Source organism: Lissotriton vulgaris, chromosome 1_1, assembly GCF_964263255.1.
Source record: "Lissotriton vulgaris chromosome 1_1, aLisVul1.2, whole genome shotgun sequence".
NCBI classification, from domain to species: domain Eukaryota; kingdom Metazoa; phylum Chordata; class Amphibia; order Caudata; family Salamandridae; genus Lissotriton; species Lissotriton vulgaris.
In genome coordinates, this window is record NC_141685.1 from 2,021,789,523 (window position 1) to 2,021,813,663 (window position 24,141).

The 24,141-nt window shown below is 43.6% G+C and overlaps 1 protein-coding gene across 1 annotated transcript in view; it reads right to left on the reverse strand.

Moving 5' to 3' along the window:
- Window positions 1-3,082: 3,082 nt before the first annotated feature.
- The window catches only part of FGFR1OP2 (FGFR1 oncogene partner 2), a 218,762-nt gene continuing 197,703 nt past the window's right edge, over window positions 3,083-24,141 (reverse strand). The window contains exon 6 of the mRNA XM_086920213.1: window positions 3,083-5,364. Coding sequence (XP_086776339.1) covers window positions 5,227-5,364 — 138 coding nt within the window. The 3' untranslated portion in view covers window positions 3,083-5,226. The remainder of the gene's footprint in view (window positions 5,365-24,141) is intronic.

Consider the following 24,141-nt stretch of genomic DNA (forward strand, 5'->3'; position numbering starts at 1 on the left):
TTTACCCAGAAAGGCCACCGCCTTATCCAGTCTCCATTGCTGTATTGTAAATGAGATTTAATGAGTGAAAAAGCATCTCTGAGAGAGCGTCTGAGTGGAACTCTATTGACTAACAATTTTTGACTCCATCAGAAGCACAATATATGGCCGGATAGGCGAGTAGTCAGATAGTGTTCGGGGTAAGTGTTGAACCTCTGTTACCCAGCTCAGCAAGGGTCTAAAACAGAACCAAAACTATAGTTTTTCTCAATGGGGATTTGTGTACAGTGGACTAGTGCAAGTATGCCTGAGTAATCAGTTAAATAGACCATCAAATATCCTCAAGGATTTGTAACACCACATAGTATTTTCGTTTTTACTGATTAGCTGGGGCAGTTTGGAGCATAATGTAATTATCAAGGGACAGATCTACGTTTAGATTGAAGTTCTGTCCACACATTGTTTTGGACTTCTAGGAATCTGCATCTATCAAATATTTCATCAAATGTTTTGGGGGAGTCTTTGTTTGGGCCACAAACAGGACAGCCTACTGTGCAACTTTTTGAATGAATTTGTCTTTCATATTGTCAACTCGCAATGAGTAGGTGCTAAGTACCCATGGGTATCCCATATGGTAACCAAATGTTAACGTCTGTCTGGTGATGGACGTGTTTCTTGCAGCATTGCCATGTCAATGTTGAGCCTATCCAGATAGGTTGAAAACTCGCCTGTGCGTCTTGGGGTTTTCTAGCCCTCTCACATTGCAGGTTGCATCTTACCCTATGTGGAGTACATACTTCTCAAGATGTGGGATGTGTGGAAATGGGAATTTTGTGTATGCACCAGTGCAGGGACACCCTCAGTCTACAGGTTCAATAATGAGGATGGACACTGGAGTGGAACACAATTCAAGTTTATTACACTCATGAGCGTGCTCCGTCTTCAGACACTGCAAGTGTCTAAGAGGGAACTCCTAAGCATATGTTCCAACACAGCATTTATACAGTATTGGTACAGCATGACAATCACTGGAACTCCTCTGTCCCGTCCAAATGTAAAACTGCTAACTCCTGATAAACCCCCATCAATGTTATTTCCATTGATAGGTAAGGATCGTTTACAGGCGTTGCTGGGTTTTTAGATAGGGACATCTGCGTGCTCTGGGCATTTCAACGGGGCCAAGCCTTTATTCTTGCACGCAAGTATTATCAGCACAACCATGCAGGGTCCCCCACAGAAACACAAAATGGATGTTTGCAGACAAAATGGATGGCAGCAAAGCCTAACTTAGCATGATACATTTTTTACTGTTTAACAGATGTACCCCAGTATATATATATATATCATTGTGTATAATGACCATCTGACTCAGTGGTAGTGCTCTGGTAAGCCTATGTGTCAAAACATGTGAGGTATAATGCAGTGTAAATGAGGATGGCCAACGTATTTTCTAATAAATTACCGCAAGTATCGTCCAGATCAAAATGTATGTTGTCAAGGAGCAAAATTTGAACATTATTTAAAGAGTGAAAAGAAAAAGCATTGGAAACACATGTATTTTTTCTCTTTCCATTTTATATATATTTTGAAAAGTGTGACCCTCATTAGAAGTGCAATTGAAGCCTCAAAACACTGAATTTTTACCCTATGGTTAAAAGGTGAACTATAATCTGTTTTTCTATTTTAGATCTATCTTTCTTCTGTGGAAAAGTGACACCATTAAAGTTCAACACATAAGTATATAGTGTAGCATCATAGCAAGACCAATGTTTTAATGGTACATGTCGGACCCAATTCACAAATTTATTTGTAGGTAGTTGTTCACCTTATAACTTAAGAGGGTAAATCCACATGTTTTTGTAAAATGTAAATTTGCACTCTTACATCTATTTACTCATACATATTACCCCCAGCATGGTGTAATATTACAAGGAAGTAAATCTGTACCTGCTGGTGTTCCATAACTGGGGACTCAATGAAAATTGTTTGCACACCCACTAACCTGTAAGATTAGGAGTAGTAAACTTTTTCCCAGCCCACTCCCACCTTGGAAATGGAGCAGGACTGGCTCCTTTCAAGAGTAGGTGTACACCATTTTCTAGGGCTTGAATGGAAAAACTGACCACTATGCCTGGGTGGTGTAGCCCTGCTGAAAGCGAGAGCGTGTCACAAAAGCAAGTTGTGCTGGTAAAATAAAAGATATGACTGGAGCCCAGCCTCTCCTGGGTAAAAACGGTAAGCTCCCTTACCTAAGTGGACCTTCTTGGAAATAAAATGATTGAATTTTAAGCGTGAAAATGGAAGCAGAAACTCAATATAAGTAGAGGACAGACTCTTCAGTGGAGGCAGATGTGGGAGGAAGTGGAGCCAGACACTACAATGAAATCAATATATTGCCATGCAGTCACACATAGGCCCAGAAACTGCAGGCCAGGTCCTGCGACTAACCAAAGCTGTGGATTGGTCACAAAGGAGGTTTGGTAATTAGTCTATTCAAAGGCCCTGCGTACCTGCTTTATTCCGGTCCAGGGAAGACATGGCTTGGCCGTTCGGGCTGGACTGTTCCCATGAGGCACAGGGGTGGTGTCTGAACTGGGGTGGTGTGGAGTGCACAAAAACGATGGATTTAGGCCCATATCTCTGTACTGGGGTGAATGTATGACATTGTTCTGCATTCTGTCCATCAATTGTTGTTTTTGCATTTGTCACCCTGAGTGGGAAGGGTATGCTCAGACGTGAGTCCCATGCTCTCCACACCACTGGAGTCAAGCTATCCTGGCTGAAGACGGCTGATAGCCAGAAACCAGTCCTAGGATGCTTGATTACGGTCCAGGGAAGACATGGCTTGGTAGTTCGGGCTGGACTGTTCCCATGAGGCACAGAGTCAAGGCTGATTTGCATATGGCCATGTCTGAACTGGGGTGGTGTGGAGTGCAAAAAAACGATGGATTTAGGCCCAGATCTCTGTACTGGGGTGACTATACGACATTGTTCTGCATTCTGTCCATCAATTGTTGTTTTTGCATTTATCAGTTGTATAGCACACAAACAACAGAATATAGGAAAGTCGTTCGGCAAAGATTATGCATGAGAAGGCGACAAATAATGTCTTAATCCACCTTTATTGATAAAATACATTTGCTTTACATTACACGTTTCCAGCCATAGATTTATTTCAAGCATCAAGATTAAAAAAATAATGGGCTTGTGATGGACCTATTTCAATGTACAGAAAAAGTGAAAAAGTTATTGAATCCTTTTACATTTACAAGTTTCACTGAAGGAACAATAAATGAATACAATGTACTCCTCATTCCCAAGAAGAGATAAATAAAATACTTTATATTTACAGCCTATGTACCGTCGCAGTATTGGCTTATTACAGAACAACCTAAATGAATGCCCCAAAACTGTCTTGCTCCACAGATTCCTTTGAAACCTTTAGCCTCTATTTAGTTTGAAATCAGTCAAAGATGTTAATCTTTCATGAAAACTGATACTTTAATTATATAAGCTTTGTAAAAAATAAAAATGTCCCTGTTTGTCAAAGAGCCAGTACAGTCTAAGTAAAAACTAAGAGTCTGAAAAGATAACAAAATGCTCAGTTACAGAAATTGAACTATACTTTCCTATCTTGCACTTGTCACTAATCACATCACAACAGACATGGGGCTGACTTTTAATATTTTGTATATAAAGAAACAACTAACAGAAGAGGTTTCAGTTTGTTTGAGAAAGTACACAGCAGTACTTCCTACTTTGAGTGATGGGACTTGTCCTAGACAGAACATGTTTGCTATTTTTTGAAGCTGCTTTTACCATTATCTTGTGTGTATTTGGTCATGACGACCTGGGGCTTTAAATAAAGCACAACCTGTACAATAGGAGTCAAATTAATCTGCCAATTATTCTCTTCAATAAAGGTCCTTGTTTCTTTCGCTCAAACCGAGAACAAACTATGAAATTAATTTCTCTTGACAATAACGTTGGTTGCTCTACAAAAGTAAGACATACATGTTTGTTACGTCTATTTTGGTAAGAGCAGGCAGATTATGCAAATAACTGAAATTAAGCCAGCTATCAGATTACCCAACTGATATTAGGAATGAATACAACTTGGTTTAAGAAGGAAACAATTGCTCTCCTAAAGATATCTGAATATGAATCCAACGTATTAACCAAAAAGCAAATGCAGAGTAAAGGAGTGGTGACAAAAAGCTAATCAGTGTGCTTTGAAACAGAATTGGTCTTTTTACGGTTAGGATCAAAGGTTTAAAGTTGCATTTATAGCCATTGCTATAAATGTTAAAATAGAGATTTTCTCATACCCTTCACATCAATATCCTATGCATGTGGTGCTGGTTATAGCCATATAGAGCTTTTCTAATATTTTTTGAGACAATGGTTTCTTAATAAGCAATGCAACAAAAAGCAAGACACTTATTTCTACATAACAATTTGGCAGTAAATTCTATGAGGTTTCACTAATAAAAACGTTTGAAATCCTACCCCATTAATGCAAGCAACACTAATGTTAAATGCACTGCAAGCAAACATTTTGCAAGAAATTCAACAACATGTTATGGAGGGGCCCATTTGTAATGTAAACTGCGAAAATAGTTCATAATGAATCCTGTTAACTTATAATCATAAAAACTGAATCTTGGCCCCATTGTGTTTAGTTTTCTAACTACTGCAGGTTCCCTCAACTTATGATTCTATTAAGACTGATGTCTACTATAAGTAATTAATTACCCAACATTAATCACTTGCATATAAAAATAAACCAGTTGTACTCGTATGTTTTTCCTCTCAGAGGTCAGAGAACAAATTTACAATAGGAAAAGTCAGTAGTCTCATAATGTACAGCTAAAATATACCACAGTCTGTTTAGAGTGTTTGCCAGGGTATCAAATCATCCTCCCCTCAAGTCAGCGTATCAAAGTTGGTAAGTAGGGACAACCTTTGGATAAAAGATGTACGCTTATGCTTTGCATGAATATATATTGCTTTATCTTCTCAATCTATACTGGTGCTTTAGTGGCTATACAAAAGGTAACCTTGAGAAAGACGAGAAACTTTCAAACTTGTCACAAACCTGCCTTTGGCAAGAAACAGCAATGAACATAGATGAAAATTGTACGTTGTTCTGTCACTGCTCGTTTGCTGGTGCCACGTTATAGATGAATTGTGATCCTCTTTCATGTTTGGATGAACACAAGCTCAGCAATTAACTGCCATGAGTCCTCAGCTTTTCCTTAGACTAAGATCATTGCTAGTAACTAATGTAGACAAAGATGTACTCTCAGAAGTATCTTCTTTCTTAAGATTCAGGAATGATTCTCTTGTGATCTGAAGGACTTCCCTTAATGTTTTGTTCTCCTGCTGCAAGAATATAATAATACAATATTTAAAAGGATTACATTTTTTCGATACTTGAACTGAAGCTAAAAAAAGCAAAATAAAGCAACTAAAACCCTCAAGTGGTTGTTTAGGGCAGTATACCTTGTAAACGTGAAGAGTACCTAAAATGACCTGTTACTCAGTCCTACCAGCCCTCCAGCTCTCCTCAGCTCTCACAGCTGGCCACCTTCTCACAAGGGCAACAATCAAAGTTCGGATGCCTGTGAAGTGCAATGTGCTTTATTCAGCTACTACCTTAGACTTCAAAGCTTCCCTATCACGTAGTAGATAGATCGTTTGAGCTCCCCTCACCACCTCCCAATTCAGTCTTTACTATGCTCATGTGGCTACTCCAGACCCCATTCCTTTTTAAATTTGAAAATACTCAAATCAAAAAGCAAACAAATGTAATCAAGCACCACAAATAATGATCACATCAATCTGAGACATAAAATAATGTTTAAGAGTTCTTGAATTCAAAAAAACTGGTATGTAAAATGTAGAACTGGAGATCTAATGCAGCAGAGTGTGAATAAGGGACGATGGTGAAGAAATATGGTAAGCATAAGTGAAAGGAACCAAGAAAACCTAATGAAGTAATGATCAGTACGCAATATTTAGAATGGTGAATGTGGTCTGGTAGAAGGACAGAAATAGGGAAGACAAGGTAAATGTGTATAATACCTGTTGACACATCTTATTCAGCCTATTATCGCTTTCTACGTGTATTAAATGGCAAGCTACCCCATTGGGGTCTTTTGATAAGCATGGGCTCACCGTGCATGTCTCAAGCAAACATTCTAGGAGGCAATTCAATTAAACATTCTAAAGAACACAATCCTGAAACTTTACCACTATCTATAACTTGAAACATGCAAAACAAAAACAGGTCCTGCGGATTGGTCTTTTCACTGACAAAATGGTTAGAGGAGGAGCTAGTTTTAACACCATTCTAAGGAAGGTTATGGTGCAAGGAAAGCAAGCTAATCTGACAGATCTCGACTAAGGATTCCTAGCACTATGCTGACTTGGTTGACACACACTAGCTTAACATATTAGCACTCTTCTGGAGGATCCCTTCTATGCTCCAGACAACTTGCTACTACATCCCATCCTCTTGCAGGCAAAGTACTCTTTAGTCCATTGCCAAACTGACTGTCACCTCAGAAAAAATAAGTTACTTACCTGTACACTGTGGTTCTCCAATACTTATTATTATTATTCAAACTTTTATATAGCGCAAACAAGATCTTTGCAGATATCAGAGCGCTTCATAGAAACAGGGGGTAGGGGCAACAGGAGGGTGACTAAACAGACTATTGGGTACAATATAGTAGTCAGTAGCATAATAGGATAGCAGTCATGTGCAGATATAATACCAATAAACTATCAGGTAACCAATAATACAAAACGGCGCAAAGTCTTTGATCCAGCAACAAAAGAGTTCAGGTGAACTTTGGCTAGAGGGATGGCTTATACCTCTTTCTTAAAATACAGAGAACAAGGGGTAGGGGCATCAAGAGGGTGATTCAACAAACTAATGGGTACAATATGGTAGTCAGTAGTAAGTGAATAGCATAATAGGATCAGAATCATGTAAAAATATAATACCAATAGACAATCAGGTAACCAATGATACAAAAGCGGTGCAAAGTCTCTGATCCAGCAACAATAGAGTTCAGGTGAACTTGGCCAAAAGGATGGCTTTTACCTCTTTCTTGAAAAATGCAGTGGAGGAGATAAGCCTGGTTTCAGGAGGGAGTGCATTCCAGATCCTGGGTGCCATTCTTGAGAAGGAGCGTTTGTATGTTTTTTCCTTCCGGAATCTACGAGGTTTCAGGAGTAGATTTTTTGTACTTCTATTGGATCTCGAACCTCCTGATATAGTCAACTTTTGAGGTAGTTGGGTGCCTTGTGGTGTACGGCAGAGTGTGTCATAATGGCAATTTTCAGCTGTATTCTGGCTTCAAAAGGCAGCCATTTCAGGGATTTTAAGTCAGGGGATATATGGGAGTGTTTTCTTGAACCAGTAATGAGTCTCGCGGCAGCGTTCAAGGAGGCTCTTAGGGGTGCGGTTGTTGATAGGGGGACCCGCTGAGGGCCACAATTCCATAGTCTATGCGGGGGATGACTAGGGCTTGTACAGCAGTTTGGAAGTCCTTGGCTGGGAAGAAGGGTTTAAGTTTACTCAATGTGTTGATTTGGAAATTATCTCCTTTCGTTGCTTTGCTAATGTGCTGTTGCATGTTGAGCTTGGCGTCAAGTGTGATGCCTAAGGATTTCGCAGAATCCACGATGGTGGGTTGGACATTGAGTGCAGTTAGGTGATTGAGTCAGATTTGGGTGGTGGCAATTTTCGCAGGAGGTGAGATCAGAAGGAACTCAGTTTTCAGAGCATTTAGTTTGAGGTGATTATCGGCCAACCATGATTGGGTGTTTTTAAGTGTGGAGTTCAGAAGTTTGATGTCTTCCGGGGATTATAGCTTTAGGTAAAGTTGAGTGTCATCGGCGTAAATATGGAAGTGTACATTGGATGCTTGGAGCAAGGTGGCGAGTGGTTCCATGACGAGGTTGAACAATGTGGGGGAAAGGGAAGATCCTTGTGGGACGCCTAAATTTACTGGCACAGGTGAGGATAGCACGTTGTTGATCTTGAACTTCTGAGACCGGTTATGTAGGAAGGAAGTGAACCATTTGAGAACAGTCCCGGATAAACACATTCTAGTGTTTAGCAGCTCCAGTAGGTTCTCATGTTTGACCGTATCAAATGCTGAGGAGAGATCAAGAAGGATGAGGAGGCAGGAATCATTGCGATCAAGGATTTGGATGGCGTCATCAATTATGTGCGTCATAGCCGTTTCCGTGCTGTGTTTCGCTCGGAAGCCTGATTGATGAGGGTTGAGGAGGTCAAACTGGTCAATGTGTTTTGTTAGTTGAAGTTGTACACATTTTTCCAGCAGTTTGGCCAAGGTGGGGATATTGGTGATAGGGCGGTAATTGTTTAGGTCAGACGGGTCAGCTGTAGGTTTCTTGAGTATAGGCGTGACTTGCCCCACCTTGAGGGAGTCTGGGATGAGTCCTTGTTGAAGGGAGCTGTTAATGATTTTAGTCCAGAGTGGGAGGAGCAGGGGTGTGAAGTCTTTTACAGCATTAGCAGGTAGGGGGTCTGTGAGGTGATTAGAGGGCTTCAAGGTACCGAGCAGTTTGTGAATTGCTTCTTCAGAGTAGGTGTCGAAGGACGTCCATGATGCGTTATTTTTAGGTTGAGTGGTAGTCATGCTGATGGGGCTGGGGTATCGGCTTACCTCATTGAGGAGGTCACTTCTTATGTTGTCGGTCTTTAGCTTAAAGAAAGCAGAAAAGTCTTCACAGTGTGGAATATCGCTTGTTGTGCTGTTTGATTGTAAGGGTTGCGTCTTGGTTTGCGTTTTGACTAGTTCGAACAGTTTTCTTGGTCGGTTTTTTGCTTGGTCCAGCTGGAGGCTAAAGAAGTCAGATTTCGAGCGCTTGATTTTCCTAAAGTAGGCATTTCTCTTGTTCTTAAGCGTTTTAAGGTGCAGTGCTGAGGGGTCAGATCTCCAGGTGCGCTCTGCCATTCGCATGGCACGCCTGTCTTCATTGAGTCTGCCGTCATACCAAGTGTTCGAATTCATGGTGGAGACTCTCTTCAGTTGCAGTGGGGCGGCTTCGTTGATTATTGAGTTCTTATAGCTTTTATAAATTCACATGCTTGAATCTTCTCCGTCGTCATGGTGGGAGTCCCACGGTAACAGTAAAATAGCATCAAAGTTAAGAAAATTTATCTCCTTTGAAATTCAAAGCATTTAGTAGCTAGTTTTTTTTGTTTGAATTTTTTTTATTGGGTTTTTACAATTTTGATGGTTCTGTGACTCAATACATCAGTGCATAGAAAAAAAACAATGTCATATGAATTTGCAAGCTTCCCACGGCATTTAGTAGCCAGTTAACCTCATTGAAGAACATCCACTCCAGCCAATCACATCACAGGCTCAGAATATTCATCATGCCTCAGATTTTGAGTACAAGTGCAGTTAGTAAAAATATAGAGGTATGGAAGACCAACCTGGAAGGAGAGGATGGAGGGCCGCATGTGAATCTATAAAAGATTTCAATACTGCAGAACCACAGTGTACAGGTAACTTGTTTTTTCTCCAGTATTAGATCTTTTATAGATTCACATGCTTGAATCAGAATAGCAAGCAGTACATAGGAGTTAAAGGAGGTGGGAAGAATGGGTAAACCATCTCACCATGCAACCACAAGACTATAACCAGAATCGCAAGCAAACAATGCAGTATCTACATATATAAAAATATAACTAATGTCTAAATACAAAGAGAAAAAGCTCAAAACAGCACCATGTTAAGAAATAATAAACCTCAATGAGACGAGACCTACCTTAAGCGAACAGACTTCTTAAGGCCGCTTGGTCAACAGCAAAATCGGTCTTCCGCCAGGCATCCAGACAGTAGTGCCTTGTAAAGGTATGGACGTTTGTCCATGTCACAGCCCTGTAGATGTCGGGTAAAGACACTCCGGCAAATAGGGCAGAGGATGTTGCCATTTTCCTGCCATTTTCCTGGTGGACTGGGCAGTAACTTTAGACGTTAGTGGGCGTCCCGCTCTCTCATGACAGAAAATTGTAGTAGAGGAAACCCAGCGTGCAATAGATGCTCTAGTCAAAGCCTGACCCTTCCTAAGGGCAGAGAAGGCGATGAGGAGCTGGGTAGATTTTCAAAATGGTCTTGTACTTTGTAAGTAAAACTTCAAGCAACGTTTGATGTTCAAAGAATGGAGAGCTCTCTGTGCCGGTGAAGACGGAATAGTAAAAAAGGAAGGCAGGACCACTGGTTAATTTAGATGGAAAGTGGTAGGTACTTGGGATGAAGGATGGATTAGTGCGGAGCACCACCCTGTCGAAACTGCAGATAAGGCAGACAAGGCTACATTGCTGCGAAGGCCTAAATTTTGCTAATGCAGCTAGCAGATGCGATGGCTAAGAGAAAAACCACCTTCCATGTGAGATACTTTAAATCACACTTGTGAATCAGCTCGAAGGATGATCTCATGAGATGCGACAAAATAGTGTTCAGTTGCAAGAGAATCGGAGGGGGTCAAATTGGTGAATAAGCTCTAAAAAGACCCTTCATACATTCTTTTAGCAGGCTTTTAGACCATAGAGACAACTGATTTGAACGTCTCCTATATCTTGAAATTGCGGCTACATGTACTTTAATCGATGAGTGGGAAAGCCCAGCCTTGGCCATAGACAAGAGATACAGCGAAACGTCCTCTGGAGGGGACAAGAGAGGATGACAAGAGTGCTTGGCACACCAGGAACAGTGTCTTTTCCATTTAGCCGAGTAGCACTTGACTGTGAAGGAGCTCGGGCTTTTCTAAGTATTGAACAGCACTTCTCAGAAAGAATTAAGTCACCAAACTCCGTGTGGTGGGGATGAGCCAAGCCGATATGTGAAGTGTGTGAATATGCGGATGAACCACCTGGCTCCATGGAAAGCAGATGTTCTGTTGGTTTGAGACGAATTGCGAAACAGCTCTTTTTACCAGCACTGTCTTGCCCACGCCGGGCCAATGAGAATAAATTTCGGAATGAGTGGGAACAGAGGAAACACATAAGCAAACGTTCATGCGGACGAGAATCTACGATTCTCTTATCCTTGGTAGTAAGGATTGGAGCCCTAGAAAGACTGCTTTTAGTCCTAACAGATTTATGTGACACAAAGACTCTTGGTCTGACCACCTCCCTTGGACCTGAAGTTCCTGGATGTGAACTCCCCATCCTTCTTTGGAAGAGTCTGTTGGTATTACCACCATTGGTTTTGTTGGGAGGAAGGATAGGCCTTGAGAGAGATTGCTTCCGATTGTCCACCAGGACATTGCCCTCATCATCTCCAGCGAGATCGAGACGCCGCCGTAGGATCCTCGAGATTGAATCCATTGAGATTTGAGCTGCTCCTGGATAAGTCTCATCCGCAATCAACAGTGTGGTATTAACGGGATGCAGGATGACCTCATTCCTAACATCGACTTGTAATCATTCTTTCCTCTGTGGGAAAGGCCTTTGAGCCGCTGGTATCCAAAATTGCTCCCAGAAACATCAGTGACCTGGAGGGAAGGAGAGAGGACTTCTCTCTCTCGAGATTGAGACCTAGATATGAAAAAGTCAAAGACAAGTACCTGTGGAAAATTTGGCTCCTTGAAAGGATGGGGCCTTGACCAACCAGTCGTCCAGGTTGGGAAAAGCCTGGTATCTGGAACGCCAGAGATAGGTTGCCATCAGCACCAGACAATTGGTGAAAACCGTAGTAATGGCACACTGCCACCTCGAACCTGAGAAAACGACGATGCTTCAGATGTATGGGAATATGGAAGTACGCACCAAGAAGATCCAGGCGATGGGCACCTGAAAATGTTCATTGTCATCTGCCTGCATAGTGAGACTTTCCTCCAGATGTGGGACGTCTGCGTGCTGGTGCTCTCGTGTAAGCTGGTGTTGAAGTCTGGAGGAATATTGCGGCCGGAAACCCTGCTGATAGTAGGGCTGGGGCTAGGGCTGAGATGTAACTTGGCCTATTCCTTGAAATGAAGAAAATTGCTTCTGTTATAGATTGGCCAAGGATTTAGCAAAATCAGTGTCTGATTTAATAGATTGAAGTGCCTCATCCACATGCTTGCCGAAAAGTTATTCACCATCGAAAGGCATGTCAAGCATCTTAGCCTAGACTTCCGGGAGAAATGTTGTTGCCTTGAGTCATTCCTGTCTTCGCAACACGGCAGCACCCGCCATCTGTCTAAAGGCAGTGGAAGAGATCTCCAGCGCCACATCAATGATTTCTGATGAGGCTCTCTCAGGCTCTTAGAGTATATCCCTTGCTTTTTTCTTCTTGTCTTCAGGCAGAAATTCCAGGAAAGGAGAGATGTCCGACCACATCTGCCTATCATACCTCCCGCAAATGGCCATGCCTTTGGAAGCCCTGATGGCCGCTGCCGCCAGCAGGGAAAATCTCTTTCCGATATTATCTAACCTGTGCCCTTCCTAGTCTGGGGGTGATGCAGGATTCTTAGATCGTCTCTTGGCGGCCTGCATTATAACTTAATCAGGCTTTGGATGCCCAATGAGGCACGCAGGAGAGTCCTCAGCGCACTGTACTTTTTGTCCAATTTCGGGATAACTGCAACATAGAAGCTGGAGTCGTCATCAGCTTAATGCCTTCCTGCCACATGAAGTCAACAATAGGGATTGCCCTAAGGGAGCTCTGCATGGTGGCCTTGAAATCGTATAAGAACACTCTGTTTCTTGACAGGCATGGGGAGATCAAAGCTTTTGACCTCGGCTCTAAAAGGTCATGGAAGCTACTGATATCCGCCGGAGGAGAATCGGCCACAGTGCCATATAGTCAATCCATTCGTCATGGACATCCAAATTCAATTGCAGCTCACCCTCTTCCAGCTGATGGTCACCATGTCCAACATTTGAACAGGTATCTGCAAGGGTGGGAAGGATTTCTGCTTCGGTGGTGTAGGTGCAGCCTGCTGATCAGAGATGACAAAGGGTTCCTCCTGTATAGGAGCTGGCTTTTGAGCCCATTTAGCTTCGGGAAACGCTTGTAGTAGTCACTGAGCATCAGATGCAAGTATGTGACTAGAGACATCAGAATATTAATGGAGGGTTCCTGCTGACGTTCATCTTTCTGCTAATAATAAGGATAATGCTCCTGAAAAGTGTCCAAGCGCTGCAGGCCAGGGTGTCCTATGTCTGAGAAGAAATATTTCCCTTCCAAATACGCAGGAGGGTCATTTAGTGGCTCTTCGTCCTCAGATTCCTGGCACTTGACCCTAAGCTGCGAAGGGCTGTATGGGGGACCATAAGGACCATCATCCTCAGCTGATTCCTGGAAATTCAGGAGAAGAGTAAAAGACAGCGGAGATATTTTGGAGAAATCCTGCAATAGAGATGGTTTGGTCTTTGAAACGGCCATTTCAATCTCCTTCGTCGACGGGATCATAGGCAGTAGCGTCGATGGTACGAGTGACTGTGTCGACAGTGTGGAGACGCTCGATGGGGCAGAGATGATCATTGACGATGCAGCACCCAGCTGAAGTGTCAACGGTGAAGCGTTCATCCATGTAGACCTCCTCACAGTTGTTTCTGTCAACATACCACTTCAGTCTTGCTCAGCCTCTTTTCTCCCAAGACCAGTACCATATTTGAGCTTTCAGGCCTTGCAAACTCTTTCACCACCCCTTTTTTAGTATGCTCATTCTTAATCCTTCAGCCCGGTCTACTTTCAGAGCAGTCTTCTTTAACCAAGACCGCCAAAAAGAATAAGTTACTTACCTTCGGTAACAATGCATCTGTAAGAGACATATGTTAGTTATATAAATTCATAACCTTAGAATTTCCCACAGGCATCAGACTGGATCCGGAGATTTATCTTTAGCAATACCCCTGCACATCAGTCTGTAGCGTTGGTGGACTCCGCATCCATCGTCGTGGACATCGCGGTACCTACTTTGACGCTGGCCCTTCGGGCTGATGTCAGTTCTGACACGACTTTCCACGCCAGAAGCGCAGAGCCATGCATGGCACTGACCACTGGTGTGCCAAAACTAGGGCCCTATAAGGGAGTCCCTATCCCTAAAAATCGGTTTGCAGAGCGGGGAGGATGGGCGGGGCAGTAAGGAATCTATAACTAACATATATCTCTTACAGATACATCGTTACCGAAGGTAAGTAGCTTATTCATCTGAAAGAGATAGTTAGTTATAGATTCTTTACCTTAGAATAGATACCCCGGCAATACCATCCACGGAGGAGGGACTGTGAATCAAGTTCACACCAGAAAGTTCTGGAGGACCGAAGGGACAAAATAGCGGTCCCTTCGGACTTGGCTGTCCACACAGTAATGTCTGATAAACGTGTGCATAGATGTTCACGTTGCCGCCTGGCTGATATTAAGGAGTGGGACACCGCGTGCCCACGCAGTGGTTGCTGCTATAGCCCTAGTAGAGTGAGCATGCAGCCCCACCAAAGGATCTTTTTTAGCTAAGGCATAGCAGATTTTTATGCAAAGCACAACCCATCGCATACTTGTTAGTTTTTGAACAGCCCTGCCCTTCTTAGCACCAACATATCCAACAAAGAGTTGATCATAAACCCGGAAGTCTTTGGTGCGGTCAAGGTAGAATGACAGCGCCTGTTTAGGGTCCAGAAGTTGGAGTCTCTACACCTCCTTGGAAGGGTGCGGAGGTGGGAAGAAAGTAGGCAAGGTGATGGATTGACCTATATTGAAAGGAGTAAACACCTTAGGTAGTAACGAAGGCCTAGTCCTAAGCACCACTTTGTCGGGATGCACAGAAAAGAAAGGGGCTTGGAAGATAGAGCTTGAAGTTCACTCACCCTGCGAGCAGAGGTGATAGCAACAAGGAAGGCAGTTTTCAGAGTTAGAAGCCTGAGAGGACAATTATGAAGAGGCTCAAAGGGAGCACACATGAGCTATGTAAGAACGAGATTCAAGCCTCACTGGGGCCTTACGAAAGGAGTTGGAGGAACCAGATGAGTAATGCCCTTAAAGAATGTATTTACAATAGGAGACTTGAAGAAGGATGACTGATCTGGTAGCCAAAGAAAGGCAGAGGTAGCAGCAAGATAGTCTTTGAGAGTGCCCAGAGCAGAGCCCTGCTGGACCAAAGAAAGTATATAGAAAAGAACATCTAAAAGAGGGGCAGAGAGGGGATCCACAGCCTTTGCTGTGCACCATGCCACAAACGTATTCCATCTGCAGGCATATACCGATTTAGTGGAGGGATGCCTGGCTGCCAAGATGAAATTACAGACTTCGGACCGAAGGTCGAGAGCTGTCAACTGTCACTGCTCAATGTCCACGCAAGGAGGTGGACACTGGACAGGTTCGAGTGAAGATCCGTCCCCTGCTGCTCTGACAGAAGATTCTTTCGAAGGAGCAGTCTGATCGGAGGATCGATGGCCATGCTCAGGAGCTCGGGGTACCAGACTCTTCGAGCATAGTTCAGAGCCACAAGAATAACATGGGCCCGGTCGTGCTTGATCTTCCTGAGCACTCGGGCAGAAGTGGTACAGGCGGAAAGGCATACTGGAGGCCGCAGTTCCACTCGCAACGAAAGGCGTAGCTGAGCGAGTGCTGCCTTGGAAACTCCAACGTGCAAAACTGCTGACATTGCCCGTTCTCTTCGGTGGCGAATAGATCTAACCAAGGGTCTTCCCACCACTGAAAGAGATCTTGCACCACCTCCGAGTGAAGACACCATTTGTGATCGACCAAGCACCGACGGCTGAGTTTGTCCGCCCTGGCATTCAGAGAACCCGACAGGTGTTGAACCAACAGGGTCATGCCCTGATGGTCCAGCTATGTCCAGAGGCGAACAGCCTCCTGACAAAGGGTCACCGACCCCACCCGCCCTATTTGTTGCTGTACCACATGGCGGTGGTGTTGTCTGAACACCTGCGCCACTTTCCCTTTGATAGAGGGAAGGAATACCTTCAGTGCCAATCGGATCACACAGCGCTCCAGCAGGTTAATATGTAGCTTGGACTTGGCTGGAGACCAGACACCTCTGATCTCTGCCTCTCCCAGATGGTCGCCCCATCACAGGAGTGACGCATTTGTCACCACCATTAGATCTGGTTGGGGAAGGGAGAGGGATCTGCCTTTGGCCTAATCTTGGTTTGTAAGCCACCACTGCAGTTGTTGTGCAGTTCCCTCTGAGTTCTGAATGTAGTTGGAATGATTCCCCTGATGCTGCGCCTACTGGAACTTCAGGAGCGACTGCAGAGCCTGCATATGTAATTAGGCATGATCCACCAGCAGGATGCAGGAGACCATGAGGCCCAGCAGCCTCTGAGTCTCTGACCGAAATCCGGGAGATAAGCTGAAACATCAGTATCATAACCCGAATATCCTGGACTCGCTGCTCGGGAGGACAGGGCCGAAACTGAAATGTGTCCAGAACAGCTCTGATGAAAGGGAGCATCTGAGAGGGAGCCAGGTCTGACTTTGACACGGTGACAGTGAACCCCAGCAAATGCAGGAGGTCCGCTGTATTCAGGAGGTGGAAGACGACAGCTTGGGGTGAGCCCACCTTCAACAGCCAGTCGCCGAGATTGGGGAAGAATTGTACCCCTGATCTGTGCAGATGAGCTACGACCACAGCCATCACCTTTGGAACACCCGAGGGGCACCGGTAAGGCCAATGGGGAGCACAGTGAACTGAAAGAGCTTGCGGCCCACTGTAAACCGTAGATAGCGTCTGTGGGCTGGCAAGACAGGAATATGGAAATTGGAGTCCTGCAAGTCCAACACCACCATATAGTCTCCTGGGTCGAGGGCAGACAAGAAAAGGTATTCACCATCGAAAGGCATGTAAAGCATCTTAGCCTAGACTTTCGGGAGAAATGTTGTTGCCTTGAGTCATTCCTGTCTTCGCAACACGGCAGCACCCGCCATCTGTCTGAAGGCAGTGGAAGATATGTCCAGCGCCACATCAATGATTTCCGATGAGGCTCTCTCAGGCTCTGAGAGTATATCCCTTGCTTCTTTCTTCTTGTCTTCAGGTAGAAATTCCAGGAAAGGAGAGATGTCCGACCACATTTGCCTATCATACCTCCCGCGAATGGCCATGCCTTTGGAGGCCCTGATGATATTTTCAACAATGGTTCTGTCGGGTATGTACAGAATTGCTTCAAATACTGTGCGTATCTCAAAACATATTTACAACATAACGGTATTACTCATTATGACTCTCGGTTAAATCATTCAGTGCAAACCAAACCTAGGAAGGGTCAGAACATGTTTTTAATCAATGAATTATTTGTCATTCATGTTTCATCTTTCTGTTTTAAACTGACTCCTTAATTTATGCATTGAAATCATTTACAAAAACGGCGCATCATTTCAAAGAAGTGAAAATTGTGACATAAGGTGAAAATGTTGGGACTTAGTAATAAAGCAATTGGTGACTTATATACATGTGAATGAAAAGTATAGAGGGGCGGAGAGGAAGAACAATTTAGAAAGCCAATCTCTACTTCAACAATTCTCTAATCCAATACGCTATATTAATTAGCCATGTTACGCTGGACTTGGATGATTGGTCCTTAGAGTATATTGTCAACGTTTCGACCCTATTGACGCCTTAGTTGTGGGTCTCTGACGGGTCTTCTTCAGGACGGGGGCAGGGAAAGTGACAACGCGCCTGTAGGTTAATTAGAATAAAACCATCAGGTTTGGTTTTTGCACAGGGTTTTCATTAAAAAAGATGAAAACTTTCATACAGGGATGGGGATTACAAATTACCAGTTACTTCGGCAGCCTGGGTCCCCTCGTGGGTTGGACACCATAAAGTTGTGCTGATTAAGATATTTTCTTCCGTAGTATTTAATCTGTGTAACATGGTAAACATTATAATTGGTAAGTAAAAATGGGACTCACATTGTAGCTCTTAGGCATTCTGATTTAACCTAGGTGTTGGTGTCAATCACCAAATGAGAACAGACATCTGTCTCTCATATTCATTCACTGCTGTTGATTTGGGTGGTTCCTTATTTTATGGAAATCTGGTTCTGCAATCTGCAATTTAAAATCCGGATGTGTCAAGGATTCATGCATTATTTTAAGCCTGCACAGTGTTTGTGGCTAAGAAATGGCGTGAAACTCACCAATGCGAGGTCTCACTAGGGCTAGGGGAAGCCTCACTGTATAAATCCTGTTGAGGCACGTCTCTTCGTTAACTGTTTGCCAAAATCTAGAAATTAGGAAGGACAGTTCAGTGGATGCCCATGACAAGTATCTCGTTAAAAGCGCTTGCCGTGTTAACTCCACTCACCCTAATTATCAATTTTTGCTGTTCATTCGCAGGAGTCTGGGAGTAGCATTCACCATCCGTCTTATGCCTAGTACGGCTCCGAATGCGGGGCCGCTAAGTATACTTACTTCCGTGTTAGTCTCGAGGACTAGTTTGTATTGCAATGAGTCCGTCTTCCTCAATGGAAATTCCATTGGTATCTTGGTCCTGACATGGTGTTATTTGCTCGGTGGGAATTGGAAACTGAGTAAGTTCTCTCTGTTCAGTTGGTAGAGCCATGGATATATTTATTCCCACATCCGAAGATATATGCGATGCGGGTGGCTGGATATTGGATGGGTGGTTGCTCCCATTTGCGGAGGGCCTTTCCATGGTTATTGGATTGATGTTTTCTAGTGTGCTAGTGGGACCGTTCGCATGGGGTATTACCATCAATAGGTCTGTCTCCTTGTCGATATCTCCCCATGGGAGTCCGGTTGGAAGAACCTGACTCGGGATGTGCCCTGTGTTGATCTTCCCCGCCCCCATCTCCTGGGGCGATCCCAATTCTGATGTCTCCCCCCCGCCTCTGTTTCCTCTGTTGGCTCTACCAACTGAACAGAGAGAACTTACTCAGTTTCCAATTCCCGCCGAGCAAATAACACCATGTCAGGACCAAGATACCGATGGAATTTCCATTGAGGAAGACGGACTCAGTGCAATACAAACTAGTACAACATTGGTGAATCTGGATCCAGTAATCAATTTGTCCAATTACACTCTAACGGATGTGGAAAACAACATCCTATCAAGGGGTCTCTCATTTGTACCAACAGCTATCCCAGATATCTTCCAAGTGAGGTTAGAATTACAGAGGTTCTTCAGAAGGATTAGATTAAAATATTTCTTTCTAAAAAATGACCCCACACCATCATATTCGGCGACAACTTTTAGACCAGTTTCCACATTTACCCCGGCCTCATTTATGATGAGTGAGAGGATACTGGCCTTTGAAAAAATAGTACTGGAGGAAATTATGAAAACAATGGAAGAACGGAAATACATAAAATACAACACAAGTAGGGAAGAAAAGAACGCACTATAGGATTTGGCACATAATGAGTCGATAGTGATAAAGGCGGCCGACAAGGGGGGAGCAATCGTGGTACAGAATACACAAGACTATGTGGGCGAGATTGAGCAACAACTCCAGATGCAAGATAGCTACATGAAAATAAGAGGAGACCCTACCTTGCAAATAAAGACACTGATTGAAACCGTAACCAGAAAAGGACTGGAGGATGGCTTTTTGAGCCAGCATGAACATGATTTTCTAAATCAGCGGAAACCCAGAACCCCCACAATATATGCACTACCTAAAGTGCACAAGAGACTTGAAAAACCACCTGGTAGGCCCATAGTGTCAGGCTGCGGTTCGATCCTAGAGCCTCTAAATAAGTTAATTGATTATTTTCTGCAACCTTGGGTTGAACGGACAAAATCTTACGTACGTGACAGCATGCATATCATTCAACTCCTCGAAGGCCAACCATTTGATGACAAAAAACAGACATTGGTGACACTAGATGTGTCATCTTTGTATACCTCGATCCCTCAAGCTACTGCATTGGAAGTGATTAAAACTACACTAGACAGGAGGGAACGACCACACTGGATACCTACTGACTTTCTGATTAACATCCTCGAAATAGCAATGAAAAAGAACTTCTTTGTGTTTAAAAATCAATTTTACTTTCAGTGCAAAGGAGTCGCTATGGGCGCTACATATGCTCCCAGCTTGGCGAATATCTTCATGGATCACTATGAGGAGGAATATCTATATGATCTAAGCAATCCGTACCTGGCCAAAATTGATGTATGGAAACGATACATCGATGACGTGCTGAAGATTTGGTCTGGGGAAGAAACCGAATTGAAAGAATTCCATACCTGGTTGAACAACAGAAGCGGCGATATTCAGTTCACAATGGCACATAGCTCAGAGTCCATTGACTTCCTGGATCTCACATTCAGAGCCGAAGAGGGTCATCAATACACAGATCTATTCCGTAAGCCAATGGAAAGGAATACGCTCTTGATGTACAGATCCCACCACCCGAGGAACCTGAGGGATAATTTGCCCTATGGGCAATACCTGAGGATAAGAAGGAACTGTTATCGAAGGAAGGACTTCTTCCAGGCGGCTGATGATTTGACATCACGCTTAAAGAAACGGGGATATCCATCAGGCTTACTCAAACGAGCGAAGAAACGTGCATGGTACCAACCACGTGAACATCTACTTGAACCCAAGGAGAGGACAGAAGAAACAAGAAACTTAGTATGTGTGACCACATACAACACCAGAAGTGCGGACATCAAAAAGACCATAAAGAAATACTGGAACCTCGTGGCAACAGAGTTGCATATGGAAGAACAACCGTTATTTGCGTTTAAAAGGGGAAGGAACATCAAGGACACAGTGATCAGAGCATTTCTAGACCCTCCCAAACAGCCAGATCTAAGAAGCATGATGAATCTGCCACCAATTGTGGGTCACCACAAGTGTGGTAATTGCAAAGCCTGTGATACGTGTCAAGAAGGATCGAGCTTTTCCCATAACTCAAAAACATATAAATTGTCTCAAGTCACCAACTGTAACAGCACCCAGGTGATATATTCCATCATCTGTCCCTGTGGTTTGGTCTATGTAGGCCAAACGATGCAAAAAGTCAAAGTAAGGATACTGCAACACATGAGCAGAATTAGATGCAACACAATGGGGGCCCCACTGGTAGAACACTACACCACCCACAAACACAAACCAGAGGAACTAGTGTGGAAAGTCTTGGAAAAGGTAACCGTAGGTGCCAGAGGAAGCTCTTTAACAAAGGCAATGGCCTATAAAGAATGTAGGTGGATACACTTCCTAAATAGTGTACAACAGGGCCTGAATGAAAGAGAAGAAACGGCTAGACAGATGGGACAACTGTAACCAGACTAGTGGGTTAGGCTTGAGGGTACCAGTGCACACTTTGTATCATGCACCCATGAAATGTTTGAACCTTCTTTACAGATGTTTAATCCATGTTTACTCGATGAGTGTCAATACGGTTGAATCATTGAAAGTAGGTTGATACTAAATGTTGTCCTGAGGGAGAATGGACTTCTATGGGATTGAACCAGGGGATAATGTCCTAAGAAGGTTCCATTCAGTTGCACATATGTGTCAGTGATGCAGTGCGTAGGTGAACAAAAACTACATGAAAGATGTCCTGTTTGTCAATGTATATGTATTAGTTATATGTAGGAGCATCGATACTGTTAATGTATAGGTGAACAAAAACTCCTGTTACATGAAAGGTGTCCAGTTTATCAATGTATATATATTGGTTATAGGTAGGAGCATTGATACTGCCTACTTTAATGTATATATATATCAGTTATATGTAGGAGCTGTAACACTGTCAGTCTCCTTTTGTGGTCTGAACCAACCGGCTTAATAAGAAAACACTTGAATAAAACCCCACTCGTAGGACACATCAATAATAGCATGAAAATTACGTGAATTAAATCGCCTAACGAAGCGGAAAGAAGCACCCATGTGATGTAATTGACATGACGTGCACGATTGAATGCTAGTCCTTACAGGTTTGAATATAAATAATCACCATATTCAGATATTGTAGAACGATTCCGGTAAAAAGTAAACTGAAAATATAAACACTGTGGGGAAAGTTGAGATCAGAGTGCAGAATGGACGATCTCTCTAGGTCTCCTATCAACAAGCAACTAGGAACGCCATGTCGTCACCGCGGCAAGCGCGTGACGCGTGGTTGCCTAGCAACGAGGCAACGTCCTCGAGACTAACACGGAAGTAAGTATACTTAGCGGCCCCGCATTCGGAGCCGTACTAGGCATAAGACGGATGGTGAATGCTACTCCCAGACTCCCGCGAATGAACAGCGAGAATTGATAATTAGGGTGAGTGGAGTTAACACGGCGAGCGCTTTTAACGAGATACTTGTCATGGGCATCCACTGAACTGTCCTTCCTAATTTCTAGATTTTGGCAAACAGTTAAGGAAGAGACGTGCCTTAACAGGATTTATACAGTGAGGCTTCCCCTAGCCCTAGTGAGACCTCGCATTGGTGAGTTTCAGCGCCAATTCTTAGCCACAAACACTGTGCAGGCTTAAAATAATGCATGAATCCTTGACACATCCGGATTTTAAATTGCAGATTGCAGAACCAGATTTCCATAAAATAAGGAACCGCCCAAATCAACAGTAGTGAATGAATATGAGAGATAGATGTCTGTTCTCATTTGGTGAGTTGACACCAACACCTAGGTTAAATCAGAATGCCTAAGAGCTACAATGTGAGTCCCATTTTTACTTACCAAATATAATGTTTACCATGTTACACAGATTAAATGTAAATGTAAATGTACATGTATTTATATAGTGCAAATCGCCCACGTCGCAGGCATCTATGCGCTTGCTTAGGGAACCAATCCTGGTATTCCCCTGTGAGACACCCCGTCAGGGTATCCACAAGGTGAAAGCCAGGCATCCCGCAGCGAGGGGCCGTTGTGGAGATTAAGCAAGCTATTGCCCAGAGTCGCAGAGTGTGAACCCGTGAGTCGAGTAGGCACCGGAGCGAGAATTATCGAGGCCGTGGAATTATTGAGCCCAACCCCCGTCGGGGCGGGGAATTGAACCCTGGTCCAGGGCCGATCTCAGCTTCCGGGTCTGCCGCCTCTAACCCCTGAGCGACACTTCTCCACTTATACTACATATACTACAGAAGAAAAGATCTTAATCAGCACAACTTTATGGTGTCCAACCCACGAGGGGACCCAGGCTGCCGAAGTAACTGGTAATTTGTAATCCCCATCCCTGTATGAAAGTTTTTATCTTTTTTAATGAAAACCCTGTGTAAAAACCAAACCTGATGGTTTTATTCTAATTAACCTACAGACGCGTTGTCACTTTCCCTGCCCCCGTCCTGAAGAAGACCCGTCAGAGACCCACAACGAAGGCGGCAATAGGGTCGAAACGTCGACAATATACTCTAAGGACCAATCATCCAAGTCCAGCGTAACATAGCTAATTGATATAGGGTGTTGGATTAGAGAATTGTTGAAGTAGAGATTGGCTTTCTAAATTGTTCTTCCTCTCCCCCCCTCTATACTTTTCATTCACATGTATATAAGTCACCAATTGCTTTATCACTAAGTCACAACATTTTCACCTTATGTCACAATTTTCACTTCTTTGAAATGATGCGCCGTTTTTGTAAATGATTTCAATGCATAAATTAGGAAGTCAGTTTAAAACAGAAAGATGAAACATGAATGACAAATAATTCATTGATTTAAAACATGTTCTGACCCTTCCAAGGTTTGGTTTGCACTGAATGATTTAACCGAGAGTCATAATGAGTAATACCGTTATGTTGTAAATATGTTTTGTGATACGCACAGTATTTGAAGCAATTCTGTACATACCCGACAGAACCATTGTTGAAAATATCATTATATCGCCCAGGTTCTGAGGGATACTGGGTCACCCCATAAGAAGTTTACTTTGGAGGCCCTGATGGCCTGAGGCTAAGGGATAGCTTTCTCCAGACCTGTCCTAGGCTGACGTGGAAAAAGAACTGCCGTCTGCGTGCAGGGGTGGCGCCTAAGTAGCCACCGCAATGTATAACTGGCGACCATGATGCCGACGATATACAAAGAGTCGACCGACTCCACCAATGACGCCGAGGGATACTGCTAAAGAGGAATCCCCATATCCAGTCTGACCCCTGGGGGAAATTCTATGGTGAGGAATCTATAACTGACTGTCTCTTTCAGATTAATAATGTAACCAACATCTGACTTCATCAGCAT